Source organism: Dendroctonus ponderosae, unplaced genomic scaffold, assembly GCF_020466585.1.
Source record: "Dendroctonus ponderosae isolate FM_Combo_2020 unplaced genomic scaffold, Dpon_F_20191213v2 Dpon_F_20191213_1, whole genome shotgun sequence".
Classification (NCBI taxonomy): domain Eukaryota; kingdom Metazoa; phylum Arthropoda; class Insecta; order Coleoptera; family Curculionidae; genus Dendroctonus; species Dendroctonus ponderosae.
The window spans coordinates 24286645-24313122 of NW_026017110.1; the positions used below are offsets into that span (position 1 = coordinate 24286645).

Genomic DNA, 26478 nt, shown 5'->3' on the forward strand with positions numbered 1-26478 from the left:
AATTAACTGAATACGAGAAGCTGCTTGATAAGAGTGAATAATAAGGAAATTACACAGGCACTAGCTTGTTTGGAGTTAACCATTCAAATGTTTGGTGTTGTAGGGTTAATTTATAAATACCCATATTCGAGGTTATGAGAACAGGTTGACATTTTGTCAACAAATCTTGTTGAATTTACCGTTTATCCTTGTCTATCTTATTGTCAATCTGTATAATTCCATGGTTACCGGAGTTTTAAATAATTACGGAGCAACAGGTATTTGCGCAATGTTAATTAGGCAGATTACCTTGAAAAACATTGCTGCCGTATTTCTGATATAGTTTTTTGCAAATTTCTCAGTTTTTAATAACAATTAATTTATTTTACTATTTTTTCTGTACTCCTAAAACACTGCCAGCGGAATGACGCCAATTTTGAATCACCCTGTATATTGATTTCTGATTGCGCAACTTTTTTGTCGCAATCGTAGAGTGACAAGGAAAAATGATTAAGACATATTTCATTATTGTTGAAAAATCTAAAACTTACTACTCCTTACGTAGTTTCAACATGCATAAAAAGAAGGTTAGCATTCAAAGATGAAATAAGTTAATGGCATCCAGAGATTCACTCTGTATGCAATTTGAAAGGGAGAAGTCCAGCAGGACCGTAATGAATGCAGGGGTAGATGATTTTAGCGCTGCGACCCGCCCCCTTAGCGGCAGTCCTGCGTCGTCCGTCGAAAAAGCGCCCCGACGATGGTGCGTCGGCAGCGCGCCGGCCGGCGGTTCAGTTTCAGTGTCGCTCTGACTGCCGGCGCTGTTTGTTCTTTTGCGCGCGCTCTGAGCCGCGGTTGTCGTGCCGCCTCTTTTGCCGCCCGCCGCCGCCCTGCCATGGGCCTTCGGCCGCCCGCCGCCCTTCTCGGCTAGACCGCCCCAGCATGGCCCTGCTCACCTGGACGCTCATCGCGGTGTTCCTGCTGTGCAGCAGCCACCGGCACCTGACCCACGGTAAGTCTTCGAACCCACCAGCCAACCCTTCGTTCCTTCCTCCTGCTGCCCTACTTCGTCGACTACTCCTACTCCTCCTCACCTCGTTATCAAACTCTTCCACCCGATTCTCACCGTCATTTTTTCTGCTCAGCCAGTTGCTGTTTGTTTGAAAAACGATTGGCGCGAAACCCTTTGCTTTTTCCCACCCTGACCCGCTGGTTGTCTTTAGTTTGCCCACCACCGACCGAAACCTTTAACTGTCTCAAAATAAGCCTGCAGCTAAAGTTGGCACAACTTTGATTCATTGATTCTCCTGGTATGAAAGCGATTTTCGCACCGATCCTAAGCAGTTGTTTGAAGGGCTTTCGAGGCGAAACCTGCCAATTAATTGTCCAAGCAGGATCTGGCAGAATGCCAGTCCGGACTGAATCAGACAGTGCAACAGCAGTAAATTGCCTTAATATTGTATTGATTAATAGCAAATCGAACTGATTTATTTTAAAGGCTGAATTAATCTGATCCCAAACTCTATGCTGTACTTGCGTACGTTTCGAATTGGCACTTATTGATCAGCCATGGGAGCAATTCGGAAATTCATTTTTGCCATTCCTGCAACTTATGAAATATCGAGGAAATTCAAGGTGGTCCTATTGATTGACGTCACTAACCACGCTACCCAGCACACAATTTTACAAATGACATCGTCATCAACCTAATTAAGCACGAAAGTGAAGCGACTTTCGGAAAATGTGCTTATTGGCAAATTCCGCTTTGAAGCCAAATTTTTTTAAGCAACCGTTCAACAGAAAATCTCTGGGACGCAAAAGCGACTTTTACATTAGAAATAGTTGCTGCTAATAAGCGAACAATAGCCAATAGACAAATGAAAACAATTGCGATTGATTCTAATTTCATTCAACTGATTTTCGCATAGTTCATTGTCCTTGCTCTTACCAAAATATAATGTAATTTGCATATTATGTCATTTACCTTCGACGCTTGTTTCAAGCGCAAATTTCCCGTTTGCTAACAAGACACTTTTAATTTAGTTTAATAGATTTAAATGTTTTCTTGATCAGTTCTATTTCAGCTGTTTGATGTGTACAGTTTTAATCACTGAAGGGTAACACACTTGCAATAAATCTAATCAAACTGATATAAAACAAGAAAAAAAATATTATTATGCAAAACCTTTTCAAGCCTTTTTTCCAGTGTAACTTATTTTTAATTATATGTCTTGCGAATTTTTCAGCTCTACATCAAGGTGGCATTTTCTAAGCGATTTTTAGCGAGCTATAAAAAAAATCCTTCAAAAATGTTGGGTTTTTAATGAACTGTGGTAAAAATAAGAAAAAAACTGAACCCATCATTAATCTACCACATAAGAGTGCATTTTTACACAAATAGCAAAAAATTTCGTTTTTTGATCGTCTGCATATATCTTCTATGTATTTGAAATATTCACTCAAGTATAGCACTCAACAACAATGTTGAGAAAATAACAATTTTTTGAGTAATTACCTACTAAGAAGCTATGAACATTTTTTAACACTTTCATAGTCTTATTTAGTCATTCTTGGTGCCGGTGAAATATGTTTGTATTGTGAAATATGTCTGTGTAGCTTACCTTGTATTTTATTATCTTTTTAACCCTATTTTTTGCAACTTGCAGCGTAACGAAATTGTGAATTATGACAATTTTTAGGCGATTTTTTAGAAATCAAAAAACATTTTCAGAATTATCATTTTGATATCCTCAGAATTGGCCATTGAACGTAATTAAAACAGCATCTAAAGCTTTTTAAAAAATTTCATGTACTTACAATTGCTCATTTGTATGATAAGTTAGTTCTCTAAATTGTTTGCCTGGAATTTTAGTTTGTCCTGTTTTTTCTTTAGTATTTGGTTCTTCTAAACTGCTCAACAGAATAAAAATTACACGTGCAAATTTGCCATAACTTTGGGACTGGATAAAATTCTGATCGTTGAGAGCGATTCATTTCTTAAGCATTATCTAGTCCACGTCTTTTTCTGTCCTAGCGGGGCAAAAAAAAATACTTTAGATAAAGTTTCAACAAGGTGGAAAGTAAAAGAATTCACATTTTTTTACAGTTTTGCAAGCTCCCGATAGAGCAAAAATCCGTTTTTTTTTATTTTCACGCTAAAGGCTATAGACCGCACATCGCAAAACTGTTTCAGACTTTTTTGTCTTTCAAGTCTATTTACAGGGTGATACCAAAAATTTTTCGAGTTCACGTTGAAGCTAAAACCTAATACTCGACTTAAAATAGAAATTATGCCAAGTCTACCAAAGTCCCAGATTTGATGAGCAGATTTGGGTCACTTTTACTGCAACACTGTATATTGAATTTTTGGGACCACCCTGTAAATGAACAAAAAGGGCAAAAAATTGAAAAACAGTTTTGTGATATGAGGGCTATCTTTACTCATTTGGAGGTGAAATCTAAATTAAAACGTTTATTTTTTATTCAACTGGGAGCAAGTCGAAATTTCAGAAATTTTGCATTGTTTCATTTTCCACCCTGTTGGAACTTTGTTCAAAGTGCCTGATTTTTGGCAAACAAAGTGCTGAAAGAAAAACAATTTGACTAGATAAGGCTTCAAACAAGAATCAAATCAATTCCAACCATCAGAATTTATTCAGTTTCAAAATTAGGAAAAAATTGTCAGGGTAATGTTTCATTTATTGAACAGTTTATTTCTTACATTGTCTGCGTCTTTATTTCATCATTACCGCGTGTAACTCTTTGTGAATGATATAAAGCGACAACTCTGTTCAAACTTAAAAGACTTCTTATTTTGTAAATTTTGAAATATTTTGAGTAACCACGATTCAGTTAAACACCCTGTTACGAATACAGCATAGCAATTCTCTTCAATGGTGCCTTGTAAACTGAGGAGTACTTCTTGCTTAAAAAACTAAACATGTTTTGTTAATAAAAACTTACCTACAAAACATACAACAATTTAATGATGAAAACCACAATTATTCCATTATATCCGCAACTACTGGAAAAAGCCAAGAGGTTTGTTCAAGGCAATATGAAAATGAAAAATTAAAAAGCCGAACCTCCAATTAACCGGATCTATTTTGGTCTAGAAAGCCGGAGAAAAATATCCAAAGTAAATATTTATGATCATCCTTACGTAAAACAGCACTACTGATATAAATCTTCATTAGATTCGATCTGAAATTGGATCCACATGTTTTGTGGTTTGATGAGAACATATTTTGCATATTCGGGCTGTTCGCTTTGTCGGAACATGGATGAAACAATGGTACCATTAGGGTCGACTTGGGCACATTCTGTGGCCAAATATTTGTTTTTCTTTTCAAATCGGAATCCAAAAAGGACCAGCACAGGCTTAAAGCAATAGGGGCATTGGAAGACAGAACGAAGCGAAGAAGAAAGCAAGTATACAAGAATGAAATTTAATATTTCTTCAAAGAACCTTAAATTGTTGAAAAAAACAATTGATTTGCAATAAATGCGATTGTCTCTCGTATTTCTGAGGGTCTGAATATGCAAGTTAGTCGTGCTTGCAAAACTTCAGAAATATTTTGTTCATAATGATGTAAAGGTATTAAAACCAGTTCTGATGTATTTAAGCAGAAAAAACATATCACTTTATTAGAATCTTACTTACTTACTTATCTTGTAAGTATTTTATATGAGAAACCTGCCAATAGAAAATAAGAATAGTTTGCTTACTTAACAAAACTGAAGGAAATGCGCTAAGAAAGCCAGCCTCAAAATTAGCTGCTGTAAAACAACCTGATTTGGGAAAAAGTGTTTCGCTGATGATAAAAATACTAGTCATATTACAAAATATAATTTCATATATTTTCATTACAAGTTTTTAGGCTCGATGTACTTGAAAACGTTCTTAGTTTTTGAAACATTTAGAATTTTTAAGTGAGCCGCTCTGAAGCGAAGTCTTTTACTGCTGTGATTCTTCGGCTGCAGGATGGAAGAGTTTTATGGTGTAAACGTTGAAGTTATCTGAAAACTGGCTGGATGATTTTATGTATGAGAAAAGTACGATAATAAAAATGCTAGTAAAAAATGTGTAAATATTTGAGAGATTTTACCGGCAACAACGTTAGGAGGTAAAATACACGCAGCGTGCGTTTTGGAAGTGGGCCGGGCCGTCTGAAATAAGTCTGCGGGAATGATTTATTCGAGTCAGGAAATTTCGTCAGCCGGTCTCCTCAGGAATTCGGCTAATTCGCGGCTCGATCATCAATGGACTCGATTTGACCTCGGGGCATCGTTGCCGAAAAATTCCAATCATTACATCGATCGATTACTTTTGCGGGAGTTTTTCGGCACGGCTTTGAACTTCGCTCATTTCACCATTATGTGTAACATGGATTCTCTAAATTGCCTGGTCAACGAATCCCATCCATTCTACCTACCTACATTTACAAAAAAAACTGACGCTGAGCTCGGATCATATCAGAATTTTAAAGCAGAATATGGTTCTTTAATTTTAAATTTTGCCCTGTTCCAAAAAAATTGCGAAACATTTGCTACCTCTTATCTGTCGAAACCAGCAAAGTGTTGCATTTTTTTGGTATTTAAAGGAACGCATGTAAAATCACTTTTGTGGTACCTATTTCAACAGAAGTGCATTTTGCAGTAAACGCGCAAGAAAAGTTTGAGAAAATTTACAAGTCCAATAAAACGGAAAACATTGCCAGTGCAGTTCACCTGTAAAATTAGGGGGAATTGCCTGGATGGTTGTTACAAATCGATACCCTTGAGGGTCGTTGAAACGCGCTTCTTCAAAGTGCACGCGTTCTATGCACCTCAGTATACGAAATGGAAATGTTTGAACGTTGTATGGACAAGGGTGACTGTTTTTGCTTATTACCACCCTTAGTTGGGGCCGCTGCTCATGACCAGGGACGTACACCCGGATTACATTATCAACAATTGCCGGTTTTTGCTGAGTCAACTTTTTCACTGACTACCTAATTAACATACAAAAATATAAAAGTCGCCGTATTAAAATATGTATGAAATATGCAACATTTGTTTCAAAATTGTCATCGGCATATTCTGAAAATATTCACTATTATACAGTTGTTGCAGGGCAGTAAACATTTTTTTTAATGAAACACCCTATATTTTATTTTATTTTTACCGTATTATATACATGTCAATTTTGTTTTTGTTATTTTAAAAGTTGATATAAAAAACACCTTTTAAGATATTCGGCTTATATCACGCCATTTCCAATGTGGTATTAATGTATATCGTTTATTTACTACATGATGTTAACTTCTATGCTTCATATAATCTAAAGGGGAAATCGACGAAAAAACAAAATAATTCACTTATTTTTAATACACCAATTTTTAACTAATAAACATTCGATTCAACCTAAATGATACTTTTCTAAAAAGTTTCTGGATACCTATAGAAAATAATCGAATTTTTACTGATTTACAAAAAGTTTTCAATGGAAAATTGAATTTTATTTTGAAACCGGAATGTTAATCAATTGATGCTATTGCAGTCAAATTGACTTTTCTTCACAGCCATGGATTTTTCAGCCTTTTCTGTTTTTTTATCTGAATATTACGTTGAATTCAACTCGGTTTGCCCGCTTCCTCTTCACTTTTTAGCTTCAAATGTTTCTATATTGTACACAATTTCCTAATCTTAAGATGGCACCTTAAACATTTGCAATTAATATTTCTGAAATAAAAAATATCTACTTAATTTGAAAGCTCTTAAAAATCGACAAACCAAACCGCAGGCAAGTAATGTCTCGCAACAAGCAAGAAATAACGTAAAAGTTTTGCCATAACAATTGCAGAAAATTTTAACACGAAATGACGTTCGTCAATTAAACGGAACTCTAATAATCCATACATTTTTGTCGATCTGCGATTTTATTTTTCATGTCGATTGCAATTTCGGCACGAATGCAAACAACCCATATCGTACCTACTCTACATATTCCTGTGAAATGCTGATGTGGTAAAAATCACGCCACCGACGTGTATTTCAACAGGTAATTTGTTGGATGTTTATATTCAGTATCCAGATCAATAGTAAAAATAGTTTTTTTTGCAAATCCCCACACTTGGAGAATATTTTAGCAAGGTTATTCTTCAAAGCATTGTTATTTGCTTGATAATTTCAACTTTATTTTACCTCAACGGTCAACTCAGTTTTGGCTTAAACTGGTGAGATTCTCGGGTTTTCTGCCGTGGTACAAGATGCTTGTCTGAGCTCTTAGAGTAGTTTCTCTTGACAGCTTCTTAGAAAGTTGAGTATTTGGTATTGACTTTGCGTCGCCCAAAGCTAGCACAACTCTGAAGATGCCAGTCTAGCGTGTTAGCGAAACCGTGTAAGATGTCGAGTGAAACACGTCTGAAGATGTAAACCATTGGAGCTTGAGAAACGCCAGAAAGAAATTCGTTTCCACGACACCCCAAAAGCTCGAAAAACGCATCAGTTTTACGATATGCGGGCGAAAGTTAACCTTTTCAGTTTTATCTCTTTGGGTGATATTAACAATGCTCTTGATGCTTCTGCTGTGAAGTCGCTTCTAAACCATTTAGCTTTAGATTTCTATTAAGTCATCGATTTCTATGTGATGAAAAAAATAAAACAATTTGAGACATATTTGGCGGTCGTCCAATAGAAACAAATCGAGTTTTATTAGATCAATTAAGTTTTTCAAACCCATCATTGCTTGACTGTTAAGCGGTTACTTGATTTAAGATCAATTTAACTACCTAGAAACCATATCGGCGATAGATCACGTTTATTTTTATACACATTTTATGATGAAATTGGATTAACCATTGATCAGGGGGGTCGTGAGACACATTTTTGGTACATCAAACTCGTTGGTTTGCACTGATGTGGAACAAAACAATTAATTATATGAGTTTTGTGTGAAAAACTGTGGAAAAGGTGGGCAAGATGATTGAGATCTGATGAAGATTGAAGCTTGAAAAATTACTGTAACTGACCTAAGCTTTAAATTATTTTATTAAAATATCTTAAGATGTTCGAAGCCACTCTTCCACTGATTGGTGTTTCGTAATGTACACTTTGGCGTTTAACTAATCACAAAAAATCGACAGGAATCCAATCGTTTTCATCAAAGTTTTCTACACATTTCTCAAATTCAATATCGTATTTTCGACGTTTTATCGTTCGGTCGTTGGCAGTTTTAATACGAAATGGGTTTATGAAATGATACTTAAAATAACTAGCATAATTGTATATCATTTAATAATTTAAATGACAAATAGAGAGCTTGAATCTTGCTTGGGCGGACAAAAGTGCAAAATATTGCTCCCAAATAAACGGTTGTAAAAAAATAGACAGGAAATTTAAGTCGTTTTTCGAAAAAACTCGCATCACCAGCCACTACTAATTTGGACAAATACAAATTAGGCTCGAATATGTTGTGTATTGTTTCATTCAATCGCACCTACTGATGTGGCTGATTGAACAAAGATTTATACCTACTTAGACACTTAATAACAGGTTTATAGAGGCTCAACATGCTATTGAAAAAGCAAACATTCACAAAGTGTTTGTTGATTAAGCCAGTCTCAACTGAAATTCGCCGCTTGAATTCTGGGAGGTCTATTTCATGTATTTGCGTGGATTTCAAATAAACTCGGATAATTTAGCGATTCTGGGGAAGTAGCGTTCACTTGGCATTTGAAAGTGATAATTAGCTGGTTGAAACATCGCAATTTACTAATTTTACATGTGCTTGGGTTATAATGAACCTGAAAAATTCACTGCGAGTAAGCGTAAGCAAATTAGCCTACGATTGATTTATGCTAGGCTATGGACACTTTGTTTAACAAGACAGAAAATGCCTCCGGTGGCTCAAGTTTGTGTTAATTAATTAATATTAATTTCGAAAGTTCTGTTTTCCTAATGAAATTTTGTATCCCATTTATAGTTCACTCCGGTTCTCAGTACTGATTTCCTCACCCAGCAATTCCGGGTCGTTTCATTACACGAAAAATGTGATAAATTACGTGGAGGTGCCATCGTTGTGCCTCTGATAATTTGAAAGGAATTTTTAATAAGTCAGAAGAGCAGACCTAATAAATCACTTGACTCGAGGTTTCTGGCAAATTAATAATCGTCGGACCTTTTGATACTCTTTACGATCGGATTTTTCACATTCAATTAAATCTTGGTTATACCGGGTCGATTGCAGCCTCAGATCGTTTAGCATACGAACTAATTGATTTGTTTATTTGGTCGGCAGATGTCTTAATTTCGCTGGTAAATACCAAACTGCTGCCGGATTTTTCCAAACTTTTACTTAAAAAGGCACTGGAAAGTTCCAACTGGAGCTGGAAATTTGCAACTGATGAATGATGAAGAAAAGTGGACTTGTTGAGAGAACATCGACTTAATTATCTCACATATCTTTCGTCAATTTTTGCTTTGGATTGGTCAGAAGTTACAGCAGATTTTAGATGATTTCTTTTAGCACCTACTAGCGATGGGAGAAAAACATCGATGTTTCGCAAACATAGAAACATTTTCTGCGAACTATTTGATAGTGCCGATACAAACGATACCGCGGCATAGCGGCCTATTCCCAGCTGCACCCAAAAAAAGCCTCTTTTTGCAGTCAGTTGACCGAAAAATTTGGCAACTATAAGCTGAATAAATTTAGTCGATTATTTAATGTCATAGTAGTAGTAAAATAAAATTATTTAAGTTTAAGTTAATCAATTTGAAATTTGTATGCAACGGCAAACTATCAGAACATCGATGTCGTCAAAACATCGATGTTCTGCCTTCGATGTTTTCCTAACATCGATGGTAGCCATCGTCTGCCATGTCCCATCCCTATCACCTACTATATATATGATAATTTTTTTCCTTAATAAAATCTTCGTTTTTAAAACCTTATTCATAGATAGTGCATTATAGATAGTGCTAAATGTTTATTAAATACAAACAGTGAAAACGTTCATATTTTGTCACTGATTTTGCAATTTTAAATCAAATCGTTTAATGTTTTCAATAGAAAATTCACCAGTTTTGTCGTTATTGAAAATCAATTTTCCAATAAAAGCATTCCTCATTCACTCGTTTTGTTTAGATCAGAAAACATGGTTTTCTCATTGTTGAGTTCTGAATACATGCCCTATTTCGACTAGAAGGAAAAATTTAGTGCTCAACTGTGTTCTTCGAAAAACGAGTGAAAGCCGTTCGGAACTTCCATTTAGTCAACATTAATATCATTTTTTGAAAGCAGAGGAAGTATTTTTAGGTTGTTTAAGAGACCAAACTCTTAACATAGAAGGACATTTAATGCAAAACAGGCGATTTGCCAAAACTAGTGACGAACTTTTCAGCACATATTCACAGTATTGATAAACTGAGGATTGTTGACGTATTTTGAGAAGAAAGTTTGTAAAAGTCGCTCGAAGATTTCAAAATTCCCAACAAAAGGTGAAATTTGATCAAAATTTCACGGGCAACTTGCACAAAAGCAGAATTTTTAAGTACTTCAAAAAAGCTCTTAAACTAACGCAGAAGAGCAATAGCGCAGAAAAAATACTAAATAACTGTTTGTATTTACTATAGAGAACAGTTGGCAGCTTAAGACTTTGTGCAACATTTAATGGCAAAAAAGCTGATTGAAGAAGATCAAATATCAGAAGTTAACCGCATCAGAAGAATCACTTTGAACGAATGAACATTAAACATTAAACGGATAAATAAATTCAAGTAAAAGCACTTAATTCTAAATATTTTAATGCATCAATATAAATTTCTTAGGTTTCGCTGTCAACTCATTTGAAAGCAATACTTTGTCTTTTTGCGAAAAATTGCGAACACCAAAGAAAAAAGACGCATTTAAATTTTTTCAAGTTTTCCAAATAATTTTTCTCCCTCAGAAGAAAGAGCACGAACGTGTCTATTAAAAATTAGTCATCAAATTTTGAGAAAAGCCTTTATTTACATACTGATAAACGGAAAATCGAAAATTTTAAGGTTGATGAAAGGAAAACTTGTAGGCTTGTAGGTAAAAATACGATGGCTTAATATTAATTAAAAATGCAAAAGGTAAGAAAATATACGAAAGACAGTCGATTTTCCAGTTGTAAAGACGGAGGGTTTTAAGGAGCTTAAAAGCTTTGAATTGAGAATTTGTGATCATTTTGAGTTAAAACCATGCAAAAAATAAGGATGTGTTTCTATGAGGGCTTAGGAAGTGAATGTTGCGAAATTCCAAGGTCATCAAAGACTTTTTTAAGGATTTTTTTAAAGCTCTTGGACCAAAAGCAAAAGCAATACCAGAAAACTGACTGATAAACAGGAAATATCGAAAAATCACACCCCAAGTTAAAATGTCAGATACTTGTCTTTGCAACATTCCCGAAATTCTGTTGGTTTGATAGGAAAAAATCGATGATTGTTTTCTCTGAGCTCTTAACAACCTGAGAAACGAAAAGTGTTTTCCCGCATGCAACGCAAGCTTTAAGAATACAAGTAAAATGCGACTGTGTTTTGTTTTGGTTTACTATTTTGGTGAGTCGCTTAATCACCGCGAAAATTTTGTAGGCAAGCAGGCGAGGAGGACGAGTCCTGTTGAGTAAACATGATCGACTAAATTTGCATATGTGCGACTTTTCAAAATGCCTGTCCGATCTAAACACACAGTGTTGATTTTTAAAAATAGATCACTCGCATGGTCGCTTTAATAGTTACATAAAAAATATCAAACAGCCGTCTAGACTCTGTCTCGAACTCGCGCGCGGACTATTTTCAGAGTCTCGGGGGGTCACTAAATCAAAATATAATTTTCAACAGCACTTAACGCACTCTTTTTTCTAATAGTCGCTTAATTGAACGTTTAGACTCAACTATTTCGGTTGAAATCAATTCGCCATTAACAACCACTCACATATCACTTTTACATAGTGTCGGGCCTGCGCTATTATTTTACTCGGTTTTATTCGACAATTAAGCTACTGGTTTCCATAGTAAATTGTCTTTGTGTCTTAAATACTATACCTATTTTACAATGTTACTTTGAGGACAGTCAAGCGCGCATGACTCGTAGTCTGTTAGAAACCGATAACGAATATGCGCATTTTTCTCAATTTAAAGCGTATTGAAGATGATTTAACATTAACAACAGGTCATTAACACACATTTTTATCGACGGAATTGAAACATGTTTGAAAGGGGGCTTTTGCAAATATCTTGCAGGGGAAAGAAATAAATAGGACTTAAAATGATCAAAAATGAATGGAAAAATCGTTTGAAAAAAATTGTGCTAATTGGGTAGGTGATCGTTTGGCGAATGGGATTGAAGTGAATCTTAGAATAAGTAGTACTCATTCGCGGCGGTAATCTAGATAGTACTGATTAACCAGCAAATGCCACCAAAAGATCCAGATGTTTGCTCACATGAGGCAATATCTGCAAGTAATTTAGTAAAGCAACATCAGAAAAGTGGGTTTTCCATTTCAGATTCTAAATTAGCAACGACACAAAAATGCTCTTGCTTTTTTCAAAGTCAGTCGTCAGAAACCGAACGTGAACGAAGCATTGTGTTGATCACACAGCAGTTTCTTCATTTTCCACTTAGTTGGATTTGCAGTTATTTCTCACTTTACCTACTTGTCTACTCCAAAATTCATCCATTGAATGAATGTATTAACTTCAGAGCCATTCTGGACTGAAAATAAATGAAAGAGAACAGTCTGGAACAAATTTGCGCCTGAAACTGCACTGACCCGCCCGCTTACTATAAAAATCAATTCGTTTAAGATGATCATCCAGATAACACACTCTTGGTCGCTAGGGAGTTGAGCCTTGCTGTTTTCACCCTCTTTCCAAAACGTGACTAAAGCTAATATGAAGGGCACAAACACACCCGCCCTTCTGTTTATTTAAGTGCCAAATAATTTGATTTTATCTTATGTAGTGTAGCGTAGGCTGCGAGAATGGCAATTTATGCGTTTTATGCACTGGTAGCCTCACAACACACTCAGTGTATCCAAAGATTACCAGCGTATGCTTAGAGCTGAATAGGGAAACATGAAGAAACGAGAAAGATTTAAATTAATGCTAGGCTCACAATATTTTTCGTAAAACCTCTTTTGTCGGTTTGGTATTAATTTTCTTTATTTATTTAACAATTCCAAATTTCCGCCGCTAATCAAATTGCTGGATTATGACGTTCATTTGCTTGAAGTTCACCCAAGGACTTGAATTGTATCTAAACTCACTAAACTGCTCAACAAGATTAAATAAAAAAATAAAAATTAAAGTGTTATTTAATGCAATTTATTTTTCCTTAAAAGGTAAAAAAATAAAGTTGAACGATGAAATTTGCGGGCTGAAACCACCGGTTTTTGCCCATCCTTTAACTAAATAGATGAAGAAACTTTGAAATTGGGAAAGCTTTTTCAATTTTTTCAAGTTTAAATGAATAGTTGCAAAATAGAAAAAACGGGCCAAAAAACCGCAAAAATGAGAAGTTTATGACCATATTTCCAAAAGTTGTAGAAAATAGCGCGAGTTTTTGCCTATTTTTTAACTAAATTGACGAGAAAACTTCGAAATAAGGAAAGCGTTTTGAATTTTTAGGTTTAAATGAATAGTTGCATAATCAAGAAAGAAAACGGTCCAAAAAAACCGCAAAAATGAGAAGTTTCTGACCAAATTACCAAAAGTTGTAGAAATAGTGCGAGTATTTGCCAATTGCCAATTTTTAACTAAATTGATGAGAAAACTTCAAAATTGGGGAAGCTTTTTGCATTTTAATTTTTAAATGAATAATTGCCAAATCGAATAAATGGGCTGCAAAAACAGCAAAAATGGTTTGTGACCAAATGAGTTTGTGACCAAATTTCCAAAATTTGTCGAAAATAGCGCTATTTTTTAAGTAAATTGATGAGAAAACTTCGAAATTGAGGAAGCTTTTTCAATTTTCATGTTTCAACGAATTGTTCCAAAATCGAAAAAATGGGTCAAAAAAACGGCAAAAATGGGACTTTGTGACCAAATTTCCAAAACTTATAGAAAAAAGCGCGAGATTTTACGAATGTTTTCGATTTCAACTAAATTGATGAGAAAACTTCAAATTGGGGAAGCTTTTTGAAATAAAGCAAAATCGAAAAGAAACGGGCCAAAAAACCGCAACAATAGGTTTCTGACCAAGTTTCTGACCAAATTTCCAAAAGTTGTGGAGAAAACCACGAGTTTTTGGTCATTTTGCTTGACACCGCAAACACTTTTCTCAATTTTCTCTGTATACAGATGCTCTCGAGATAGTTTGATGCGAAACCTTTTACCTTGCCTATTTTTGCAAAAAAATAGTGCTTCAGATAAAGTTTCGAGAGGGTGGCAAATCGAACATTGCCTAAGTAGTGAAAGTCAGTCAGTTGGAGAAAAAAAGTGTTTTTTGTATTTCAACACCACAGGATCCAGTGTTAGACCCCATATTTCTAAAAAAAAATCTTATGTTGAAGCTAAAACTTCCCAGTTGACTTGGGAAAATAATGTTATATTCAGCGTTGCATGAACGGACGAAATACTTGGAAGTAGTAAACATCACTTGGTTATCGCTGCAAAACCAAAAAGTTGATTTTTGAGACCCTGTAAATAAAAAAAGTCCAAAAATCCAAAAACCGTTTTGAGAAATTTAATTTGAAACTGAACTTTTGGTGTTGAGAACCAAAAGACTTTTTATCGAACTAGGAGCATCCTGACGAAACTTTGCATCCTCCGAAATTTTGCATTTTCTCATCTGCCACCTTGTAGAAAATATATCTGAGGTGCTAAAGTTTTACCAAAACATTTACTTACAAACACCCCCAGGCTCAATAAGGCTTGAAACAGAAACAAAATCGCTTTAACAATTCAGAATTTATCCAGTTCCAAAATTAAGGCAAATTTGGGTGTGTAACGTTAATTTTGTTGAGCAGCTTCGTTGATTATAAAAAAATCTCAACAAATTTTTCATTTGAAATTCAACCGTCACTGAAACAGGAAAACACTATCAGAGTGATTCAGATTTAACTTTACCTTTAACGATTGAAGTAATCATTCTTATTACGTTTATTTGACTTCTGGTAGCTTCCTAATGGAAGCTTAACACGTTATTCCGTTTAACCGTGTAATAAATTATGATAAAATGATCGATTCGATAAACTTTTGGCGTTGGGAAATGAGCTTTTCGTATAACAGATAACTAATATTTTGTTATTAATTAGACAGGATTTTTTATTGAAATAAATGCTTCTGTTTTGATCGCTTTCAACGGTATAAAAGTACATTATATTCATTTTTTTCTGAATTTTGCATTTTTGATTTTTAATAGGCGTGTGTTCACATTTCGGTCACTGCTTTTCGTTTAATTTTCTTTCTATTCTCAGTGATGCGAACCACATCATTTGAAGCCAATGTTTTAACACAAATGTGTAAAAACCATTTCCTAACCATTAAATCATCCAGCAAAATGATGCAGCAGAATTGAATGTAACCAAACAACAAGCAAAAGGTTGTAGCTGTGTGAAAGTACGTAGGTTGTCTGTTTTCGTCGACAAATTCGAGTATGATGTAAACTAGTTAACTTTGTATGCATCACTCATCTCTAATAGAATTTAGCAATTTTTCTAAACAAATTGATCATGTTTTGTCGGAAATTGAAGCTTATCCTTGGGTTGGCGGTTTGAGACTTCGTAAGCAACATCAACCAGCATCTGCTACCGAAACGAGCACCTGATGGTATCACCTGATTGTTTAGCTCAGATTCCTAGCAGTCCAAATCGAAGCAGCATTCTTCACAAATTACTTAAGCTACCTGCCAGCTCATCTCAATAATTGTCGTCTGTTAAATTCGGCTGCGGATATTAAAGTGCCTCGTTTGACTGGACATAATTGAAACATGCTTGTAGCAATTTCGGTACATGGTTTTTATGTCTTAGTACTTTAAATTGTATTTGTGTCTCACTGATATTGTTCAATTACAGGCAAAGGTTTCCGCTTAAAAACTGTATCCAGGCTCAAATTTAGCATTTTATACCTCTTCAGTTCCAGGCAACAGAACGATTTAGTTGCGTGAAAAGTATAAAGTTTGAATTAGATTTGTCGGATCCGAATAACCACTAACGAGCAGCCAGGTGTGGTCCAGCGTGCATCTTAATTTCGTAGGACGAGCAGGCAGCTGTGGTGCCAGACGATTTACGAGTGTAGAAAGTTTACACTGCGTTTGCCAAAGTATCGACGATTGATTCTCAAGGATATCATGACCGATTATTTCGCCTCGATCTTCCTAATCACGATAATCTGCAAGCATACAATTGAACTTTCCGAACGAATACTCAAAGAGACTTTGTCTGGAATAGGTTGTAAGTCTATCAAAACGCTCTACAGTTTTAGAATTGCGTTTTGTTTATCACCCACTGAACTTTTGTTGATCGGAAATTTGCTAAAAATGCGGTTGAAACATCTGCCGATATCCAAGTTAAAAATAAGTCGATTTTACATGAATTGTTGCTTTAATAGTTAGGTTTGTGCATGCCTTAATATTTGCGTCATTTTCTAATTGTGAATAAATTTGCCACATCAATGCTTTACAAAATATTGCTGGAATTTACAGTATATGTAATTGACGAAAAGTGTCTACTAAATTTTCAATGTGCGCAGATTTGTAGTTTTCTACAATTTGAATCAGTTTTAGATCAAATCGTCATAAATTTGAAACGGTTCAAAAAATATATAAAGTAGCCACTTTCGAGGTCTTGTTTGTCATTTGCATAATATTTGAATACAACTTTTACTGCTAAAATCAAAACTGTAAAGTAACTCCCTCTGTATTAATCAAGCTTTCGTTAGCAGTGCGTTTTTAAGTCCTGAAACTGAGGAGAGCCATTTTAATTAAATTATTTACAGCGAGATTCACGCGACCATTTGCATTAGTTCAGGAGCGGTAATTTCGTAATTTCCTCGGTTTTCCATCTGGGTTTTGTTCAATTTTCTCTCGGTTTAATTGCAATTGGGATTTCGTCCGCTTGTGCGATTTAGCTAAATTAAAACTTACAGTTTATAGTGAAATAGTCTGAGAGTGGTAGTTGTCCAAAACGCCAAAAACTAGGCTAGCGACTATTGAGTTTAACCATTTTTTGATTTAGGGTAGTTTTTCCATTAAGTCTCGAAGACAAAAAAGACATTATTTTTTAAATCCTCTTGTTTTCTCAGGCGAATCTCAATTTGTAACAAACTTCAGTCATTTCCTTAAAATTACCTTCTTTATAAACACTTGCGTAAATATTTGTACATCATTATACAGAGTGGTCCTCAACTAATGTGGCAAAATTCACTGGCATTGTGTAGCAACGTTCATTTTTTAATCAAAAATATTTCTTTTTAGGCAAATTTGTCTAATCCGAAAGTTAATAGATTCCGACGTACAGAGAGTTAAACTCTAAAGGTTTTGTTGATTTTTCATAGATTATTATAGGCTCACTAAGTCAATTTTTAGGAGTTGGTGCAGTACTACGCAAATGGCTTGGTGCGCCAATCCAATGCACCGGCGCAGTAACTCAGTTCCGTAGCTGGGAAAATGTTGATGGCTATTTTTACTTGTTTTTAGAATTCTGAAATTTCTTTAAAACTTCAGAATTTTACAGTTTTAGCCAAGTTACTCTTTCTTCTAAATCCAATCAAAGGGGATGCAAACTTCTATTATAGTGTGTCGATAGTGTGCGATCATACACACTATAATACAAGTTCCCACTTCCAATCCACTTCGATTGGATTTTCTTCAGTGTCGAATTTAAAACAAAAATCAAATAATTTTCTATTAAAAAAACGAACAGAATAAGCGAAAGTTTATAACAGATTATTTGGAAATCTTGTCACCTCAATTCCTCTGAAGACTATAGAGTTTGTTAAAAATGTGGTTTTTTAGGTTTGACTGATTTTTTTTGCTTTACTTTCTACTCAAAAACGCTCTATTTTGTAGTTTCACTTAAAAATACTGGAGGACTGGAGGGAAAGTCTGGAGGAAAAAACGAAAATAAATTCCTCCCGTTTTTCTCCGAAAACCATTAAGGTTTTCTCTAAAACCGATTACAAAGCTAAAAGTTTTTAATCGAAAACGCAAAAGCTATTATTTGCTGATAATTTATTTCTTTTCTGACAATAATGGGTATTTTCAGGCAAAAATTACAAAATTAATTTTATTCAGTTTTTTACTGAAAGTAATTAAGATTATCTTGAAAAAACGGCCAGGGGGCAAAAGTTTCCAAAAAATTATTTGGAAAATTTGCCGGCCACATCGCTCTGAAAATATTTAGTTTCTTTAAATTTTTAGGTCATTCTTTTTTTTACAAAGTTTTAACAAAGTTTCTATTAAGCAATTCTGTCTGCGCAAAAATCGCATTATTATTTAGTTGAAATGCTGACAGTCTTCAGATATTTTCTGTCAAAAATTATAAGATAGAATTTATTGGAACACTCGCCTCCTTAACCGATTTGTAAACATTTTTGGAAAACTTTTTGCAGCTTTGAATTATGGACAAAACCCTAATAATTATTTCTCGGTCTTTTTCCAAAAATGTTTTCTTCCCTTTTCAATATTTCTAAACAACACTATCACTAAACAGAAAAACCCGGATTTTCCTAACCTTTTACTGTAAAATAGTGGAAAACTGAATATTTTTGCGAAAAATTAGAAGATTGATTTTACAAGAAAACGCGTCGACTTTCTTTGGACTCTTTTTTTAGTTGTTTGAACAAAGTAGTAAAACGTTACTCAGAAAAAATGTTGATGACCTTTTTTTGTAGATGAGCAAATTCCAGTCTCGGGTCTCGTAAAGCTTTAATAAATGACTTAGAACTCATTAACCGATGAGTTATAACTCGTTAACTCAGAGAGCGGCAGCAACTCAATAGCGCATCTCAACACAGTGTTACCCAGGCCTAGATTATTAATCAGTTTTGCTATTACCATTTGCCATTTAAAACATGAGAAATTTAATTGCGGTTTCAAATATTGCTACTCAACGAAAAATGTTTAAAAAGATTTCGAAATATTTTATATTGAAATATCCAGTTATTTTTTGAACTAGGCAACTCAAATTGTGTCTAACTAAAATATATATATGCTCAAATTTTAAATAAAATAAAACTGAACAAAAATGAAACAGTATTAAGTTTGGCACGTTAAGAACCATTTCAACTAGTTTTTAAACTCATTTTGAATGAGCTTAAAACTTTGATTTTTGAACTCCTGTAACCCCAATAAATTTATTAACTATTTTAATAAATTATTGACGCATTGAAAAAATTAACTGGTTGTTTGGGAAGTATTCAGCAGCATTTAAATTTTTCTTAACACAAATTATGAAACACACATAAGCGCACATTCCTTCATTGGAAATTGGTATTTTCAATAAATTCAATTGATTATGAGAGCTAAAATATTTATTTTCGCACTTAACGGACACTTTTAACTATGTAACACATTTTGTTCATGGTCCACGTTAAAAATATTAATTTACCACAATATTAGGTGTCCAATTTGAGTTTGTTCAAAAAATGACTAGAGGTTCTATGTGAAATATCTCGAAAACGGTAAGAGATATCGACTTGAAACTCGTGAACATTTTTGGTTGAGGAAAGATCGGAGAACGAGATATGGCCAACAAAAAAAAAACGAATTTTAAAACCAAGAAAAGTTTTAATGTTTTTATGACTCTAGCCTACTGCTACTAAGTAACGGAAAATTTCGTTTCCTCGATCGGCCAGACATAAACCTTTTGGCAGTAGTATTTCTGGAGAAGAATCGATCTAAAAAATCCGAAATTTTCTTTGCACTTTGACAGCCAGTACTTCGGAAACTATTAACTTTCGGATAAAAGAAAAGAGAATTGTGGCACATTAGTTGAAGACCACCCTGTATGACAMATATTTTTTAATTCCTTTGCTAAAACAATAGCGAAACAGCTGACCTTCTTCACCATTACAATCGGCTMACTAGCAACACGAAAGRAAACAATGTTTTCTAAGTATATCGACTACCAACTTGTGAATAATGCCAAAAATAGCCTTAAACGAACCCATATTTAACCCAGTTTTTGTAAGTAAAATTTCAATTATTTAAAAGCCGCCATCCCGAATTGAAAGCCTATACACGCAACTCTCCTATTTGTTAACCAAGCACTCAGTTGTTTCTGTGGGATGGTTGGAGCTAATTAACTTACATAAGCCCAATTTACGATATGGGGCTGCTGTATCTAAGAGTATTTATTATCAGCTTAGTAAAGGCGAGAAGGATGTAATTTACTGCAGAAAATATTCTTGATTAATCAGCTGCTGAAAATTCAGAATGTTGGATTTATTGGGGTTGTGGGCGCCAAAGCGGTTTAGTTTTTCCCTCATTTTCAAGATAAACGTTTTATTTCATATATTCTGAAGACAGGAATATCAAGTCCAATATTTCCATAAGCGCTTTTCATGAAATGAAAAATCCATGTCTAGTTCCACTGGCAATGTTGGTAAATAGACTAATGAATCACCTTCTTAAGGAACGGGGCAACAACAGAGTCATTACGAAAAATTGATCGCTTTATCGTCCAATTGGGTCATGAATTGTTAGATTATTTTAAGGCAAACGACCAGGAGAATACACAAGCACAATACTCGGCTAATCTGTCAGGAATTTTGAAAAGATTCTGTACTCAGAAAGTGAAAATCGTCTTAATCGTTCCATATGCAATTAAAGTTTCCAGTACGCCAACGCTAAAGTCGCTTGTAGTCAGCCACTCTGTATGGTGGTTCTTTTAGTGAATTTCAACTGTTGGTGTTTTGGAGTAACTGCTGATTTTCAATGCAACTCTCCAGTGTAGTGCAGTGTAGGCAATAACAATGCGATTTAATGAGCGTTGGGCAATCGTAATTTCTTCGAACAACGGAAATATTAATGATCCCATCAAATTCCATTTTCAAACACGAAAATTTCAATTTGCCAGTAGAAGCAGCCGGTAAATCTTCGCACCGTTGACATCTCGGTACAGCTGCAGAGCAAATGGCCCGTGTCCAAACCATTTCGTGGATGGCTGCGCCCAATCGCCAGCCTCGCTAATTAGTTTTCCAGCTCTTTTATCGTTTACATTCAACCGAACGCTTTTCATCTTAATAGTGTGTTTTCCACACTCAATGTATCAGCTGGACAACCGATATTAGCGTGGACACAATAAGAAACTGTGTTGCAATTGTCGGCTTGATTTCGCTCGTGGTGGCGCGATTAAGTATATGTCTTTTTGGTATTAAGTAGAGCATTTTTTATGAAAATATTTTTCATTTAAAGATCTACAAACAGAATAAGATTAGAATTTAAAAAATTAAGAAACTGATCATAAGCCAGAACTAGAGCTAATAACTTGCTGGAGAAATAATGCCTTTTTTTTTCTTTTTTTTTCTTCAAAATAATGTTAATTTTGAGAAAATTGTATATATTGAATTAATTAATTCAGTTAGGAACTTCAGCTCTTATTTATGATCTACAACTGGTTGTCTTTGCAAGTTCCATATTTTTTTCATTATTAATTTTATTTATTTATTGTGACAAAAGAACTATTTTTTGAATATTTAGTTTCTAAATAAACTTAGCTTTTTTACTTGTTCATCTTTTGCCCAACTCACTAAACCGATTTTTTGGTTTCCGAATTTATACAACATTTTTTTCCTGAAATTCCTCTGAGGATTTTTGAAATTTGAACCGATTTTTCCGTTTGTCAGCGTTCAATACACTGCATTTTTAAAGCGTTTTTCCGAATTCGTTAAAATTAAGGGCCAAACTAGGTAACCTGGAAAAGGCGTTAACATTTTATTAAATCGAGAAATGCAATTTGCTTTAAACCAAATTTCTCTCCGGATTTTTGGGATGTGAATCAAGCTTCCCGCTTGTACTTGTTAGCGTTCAATATACACCGTTTTGTAAGTGTTTGTCCCGATAGTATTCAATTTCAGACCCAAACCAGGGAATCTGGAATATCAGTCGAAAGGACTTCAGAGTTCATTAAATCGGTAAATGCAATTTGCTTTTAGTAAACATTTTCTCAGAATTTTTGGATTGGATGGATGTTTGGATCTATTCTGGCCTGTACCTGTTAGCGTTCGATATACTGCATTTTTTAAATAGAAAGCACACACCGATGCTGATTAGAAAAATGAAAACGGTTAAATTGTTCAAGTAAAATTACATAATATTCAAAAATGATCTGCCAATTCTACATTTAGTTGGGAACAAGAAAGCTTTTTTTGGGTCTCTTTGGTAAAAAAATGCGTCCAGTAAAATTATTGATATATTTAACATTTGATAATTTTCAGGAATGTCAATGGTTTTGCAAACACAAAAACGTATTTTCTAATTTTATATGAAGTTGGGAATAAGACAGGCCTTTTTATCTTTTTCGCTAAAAAGCACGGTTTCTGCTAAAAAAAATGGATTGCCCGAAAACATTAACGCGTTATTTAACATTTAATACCTTCCAGACAAGAACGGTGCATCTCAAGGGTTTTGCTGCAAACAACAACTACAACTACATCCAGTTGGCAACAAAAAAATATCTTTTGGGTTTTGTTGTAAAATGAACAGTTTCGGATAAAACTATGAAAACCGTTGGATTATCCGAGAAAATTGGCACTCTATTTAACATTTCATAATTTACACGCAGACAAAAGGTGCAAAATAGTTTTACTGCAAACAGAAATTATTTTCTAGTTCTTTATGCAAATGGGAGCAAAAAAGCTTTTCTGATAGTTTTGCAAAAATGCACAGTTTTTGTGCTTCTCAATGGTTGTTTTTCTCCAAACAAATATTGATTTCTAATTCTACATGCAGTTGAAAACAAAAAAGCTTATTTGAGTCTTTCTGCTAAAATGCACAGTTTTTGATTTAAGAAGAATGAAAACCGTTGGATTGCCCGTGAATTAACGCTTTATTTAAAATTTGATTATTTTCAGCCAACAAAACGGTGCATGTCAAAGGCTTTTCTGCAAGCACAAATTATTGTCTAACGTGCATTTAGCAATCAAAAAGTTTTCAGGATTTGTTGCTTAAAAAACACGTACAGTTTATGACTTAAAAAATTAAAACCGTTGGATTGTCCTAGAAAGTTAACGCAATATTCAACATTTAATAATTTCCAGCAAAAAAAACGATGCATGTCAATGGTTTTTCTACCAAAAAATAGTTTTTAGTTCTTTGTATAGTGCGATCAAAGCAGGTTTTTTGACTCTTCTTGCTAAAATGTACAGTTTTTGATAACAAAAATTAGAATTGTTGGATTGTTAAAAAAAATTACGCATTACTTAACAATTGATAATTATAATCATCAAACGGTACATGTCAATGGTTCTGCTAAAACCAAGTTATTTTCTAATTTTTCATACAATTGGGAGCAAAAAAGCTCTTTTGAGCTTTTTGCTAAATGGTTTTGATAAAAAAAACTTAAGCCGTTACAATGTCCAAGAAACTTAATGCAAATTTTGTCATTCAATACTTCCCAGACAAGGTTTTTCAGCAGACACAAATTATTTTCACATTCTTCATTCAGTTAGGAACGAGAAGCCCTTTGAGTGTTTTTGTAACAAGAACAGTTTCTGATGAAATAATGAAAACCGTTGGATTGACCGAAGAAATTAACGCAATGTTTAACATTTAATATGTTCCAAGAAATAAAACGGAGATGCATCGTGTTGCTGCGAAAACAATTATTTTCTAGTTGGTAACAAAAGATTTTTCGCGTTTTTTGTGAAAATGTGCAGCTTTTGATTAAAAAAATGAAACCCTTTAGATCGTCCGTGAAAATTAGCACTCTATTTAACAGCTCGGGATAAGCTCGGCTTTAACATAATTTCGGGACACATAAACGGTTCACGTCAATGGTTCTGCAGCAAACGAAAATTATTTTGTGTGTCTTCATGCATTTAAGAATAAAAAAGTTATTTTGGCCGTTTTTGCTAAAATGCAGAGTTTTGGAGAAAAAAAACCGTTGGGTTCTTCCGAAATTGTGCAAGTTAAGGTCTAAATTGAAAAGTCTGGAAATTTTCTAGATGCGTGGAAAGGTGCTGGATTCAAATTGGATCAGCTGAGTCCCGCAATCGATGACGTAACGCGTAACTGTGACAATGTCCGATTGGCCTCGTCGGCGTCTCCGAATTTACGAGCGCCGGCAGCCGATTTCCAGCCAGGACGGCGCCGCCCGTTCCAATTTTCCACATTTTTTCCTTTGCTTCTTTTTATTTTAATACTCTCTTCTATAAAAGTTTCTCAACGAGATTTATCTAAAAGATAACTCAAGAAAGAGTATGGACATTGCTCAGTTACAAACCCAGAAGTTTATGAATAACCAGAAGATAAGAAGCGAAGAAAAGTGAATTTTTGCTTCTAGTTCTCTAACTGGCATTTGTCTGTTCGAAGTTTCTTAGTAAGTTTTAAATGTAACTTAGAGAATCGTCAAATGCTTTCTAAATTCGAATTAAATATATAATTTACTCTTTCAGTCCAAAGTTGAGAGTTAGTTCAAATCTCTAAAGTTTGCAGTGACACAAATCTCAACAATGTATGACTAATTTAAAAGAATTCTGCAGATGCAGAAAATTATGTTCCAATTCTTTTCTCTTCGCAAAAAACATGTAACCTTCTGAAAAACTGGAAAAAAGCGGCTGAAAATCTTTATCAATTATCCCAGTTTGACATCATTAGCCACCCTTTCAACAAAGTTCAAATAATATTTACATTGGAAAACTTATGCCACGATGCTGCGTATCTCAAGGCTACGCAAATTTCTTGACCATTCCAATCCCGTCGGTATTGTGCACACCTTCAATTTTCTCTAATTTTCCTCGGCGGGAAAATCTTGACACAAAAGAGGCAAATTAGTGGAAACCTTGAGTATATGCCCGATTAATTGGCCATTGCTGCGGAAACCTCGTAAGTATGCTTAATTATTTAAAAAAAAATGATTAGGAGTAATCCAGAGTTGATTGAGCGTATTAGGCGATTATCTGCGGAATTATTCTGTTTGTACTGGAAAATGATGCAAAATTGCAAAATAGTGTGTGGTTTAAATTAATAATATTGTTGGCTAAGTTCTAATGCCTTTTAGTATCGTAATTGCAAGAAATTAATTTAATTTGCTGTTGCTTGTATAGTAATTTAGATGGAAATGGTGGAACACATCAAAATTCAAATTCGTGTTGGGTTTCAAGCAAGGGCGGATCCAGAAGGGGGTCATGACTACTAATAATAATTTTTATAATTTCATAAACAATTTAAATTTTTTGTATTGTATATCAAAATTTGTATGATGGCAAACACCAACGCGAATGACACTACTATTATTAAAATTTAGTCATAAGAGTTGCAAAGTCGAAATGGCGATTTTCAAGGCAAACTTTATCAAAGTTTTATTTGTGGATTTATGGTAGCAATTTATTTGTATGTACAAATTTTCTTGATATCGGGCTGACTGTGATGTTGAAGTTGGTTGAAGAACGTACGATTTTCTATAAAAAAATACATCTCGGAAAATTACAATCGGATAAAAAACATGGTAGTTATGATGATTTGAAGGTCGACAAGACGATTTTCCGAACATATTACTTTGGATTTTTACCTCCACTAACTCATTTTCAAAATAAAGCATCAGATTGTTTGCAAAGTGTACCCTCGACACATTCACAGCCTATAAGAAAATTTACATTTGCAACAGTTTGGAAGGAAATGGTTTCTGAATAGTAGCAAGCGTAAAGCTCTCAAGCTTGCACATACTTCCACTCTTTACCCAGTAACTCGGTCAGTCAACATTTTTCAGAGATTCAAAAACTCTTAAAAGCCCATAGACTTGGCGTAGAACGTGGTCAATGAGAAAACGCTGTTATTAGTCAATAGATGGACTTGAAAAAGTTACCTGTTTTATCCGAATACAATTCTGAAGCCTACGAAAATAAGTAAGTACGCGATAATTTCGAAAAGCCGTTATATGACATTTGCCTCATAAAATCGACAGATTTGCACATGCGACCAGCGTGAATGCTATCAAAGAAAAATGTCAACCCTGGTTGTCATGTACTTCTACAACGTGAAATGCTGTGCGGATCCAGATCGCCGGAAATTCCTTAAAACCCCCCTTTTTTCTCAAAAACCTCATTTAGTGGCTGTTAGTCTGCTTAAAATCTTGATCTGGACCACTTACACCCTGAGCGCTGAATAGCAAAAAATCTGAAACATATCGGACACATCCTGGACGCTGAATTTCCCTAGCAGGAATAGTTTGGAAACAATAATTTATTTAGAGTGTAAAATTTGGCAAAAAAAGGCCAATATCTAAATAAGTAGCCCAGATCACTGGAGTGATGCCCCACCTACCTTTAGGCATTTTGGTCTCCATTCTAAAAAAAGAAACGATTTACAATAGAAAAACACGTGTTGATATT

The 26478-nt window shown here is 34.6% G+C and overlaps 1 protein-coding gene across 4 annotated transcripts in view; it reads left to right on the forward strand.

The window, feature by feature from the left end:
- The first annotated feature begins 760 nt into the window (after positions 1–760).
- The window catches only part of LOC109535334 (protein kinase C-binding protein NELL1), a 62781-nt gene continuing 37063 nt past the window's right edge, over positions 761–26478 (forward strand). For all 4 annotated transcript variants that reach the window (XM_048667549.1, XM_048667543.1, XM_048667551.1 and 1 more), the window contains exon 1: positions 761–991. In XM_048667549.1, coding sequence (XP_048523506.1) covers positions 922–991 — 70 coding nt within the window. In that variant the 5' untranslated portion in view covers positions 761–921. The remainder of the gene's footprint in view (positions 992–26478) is intronic.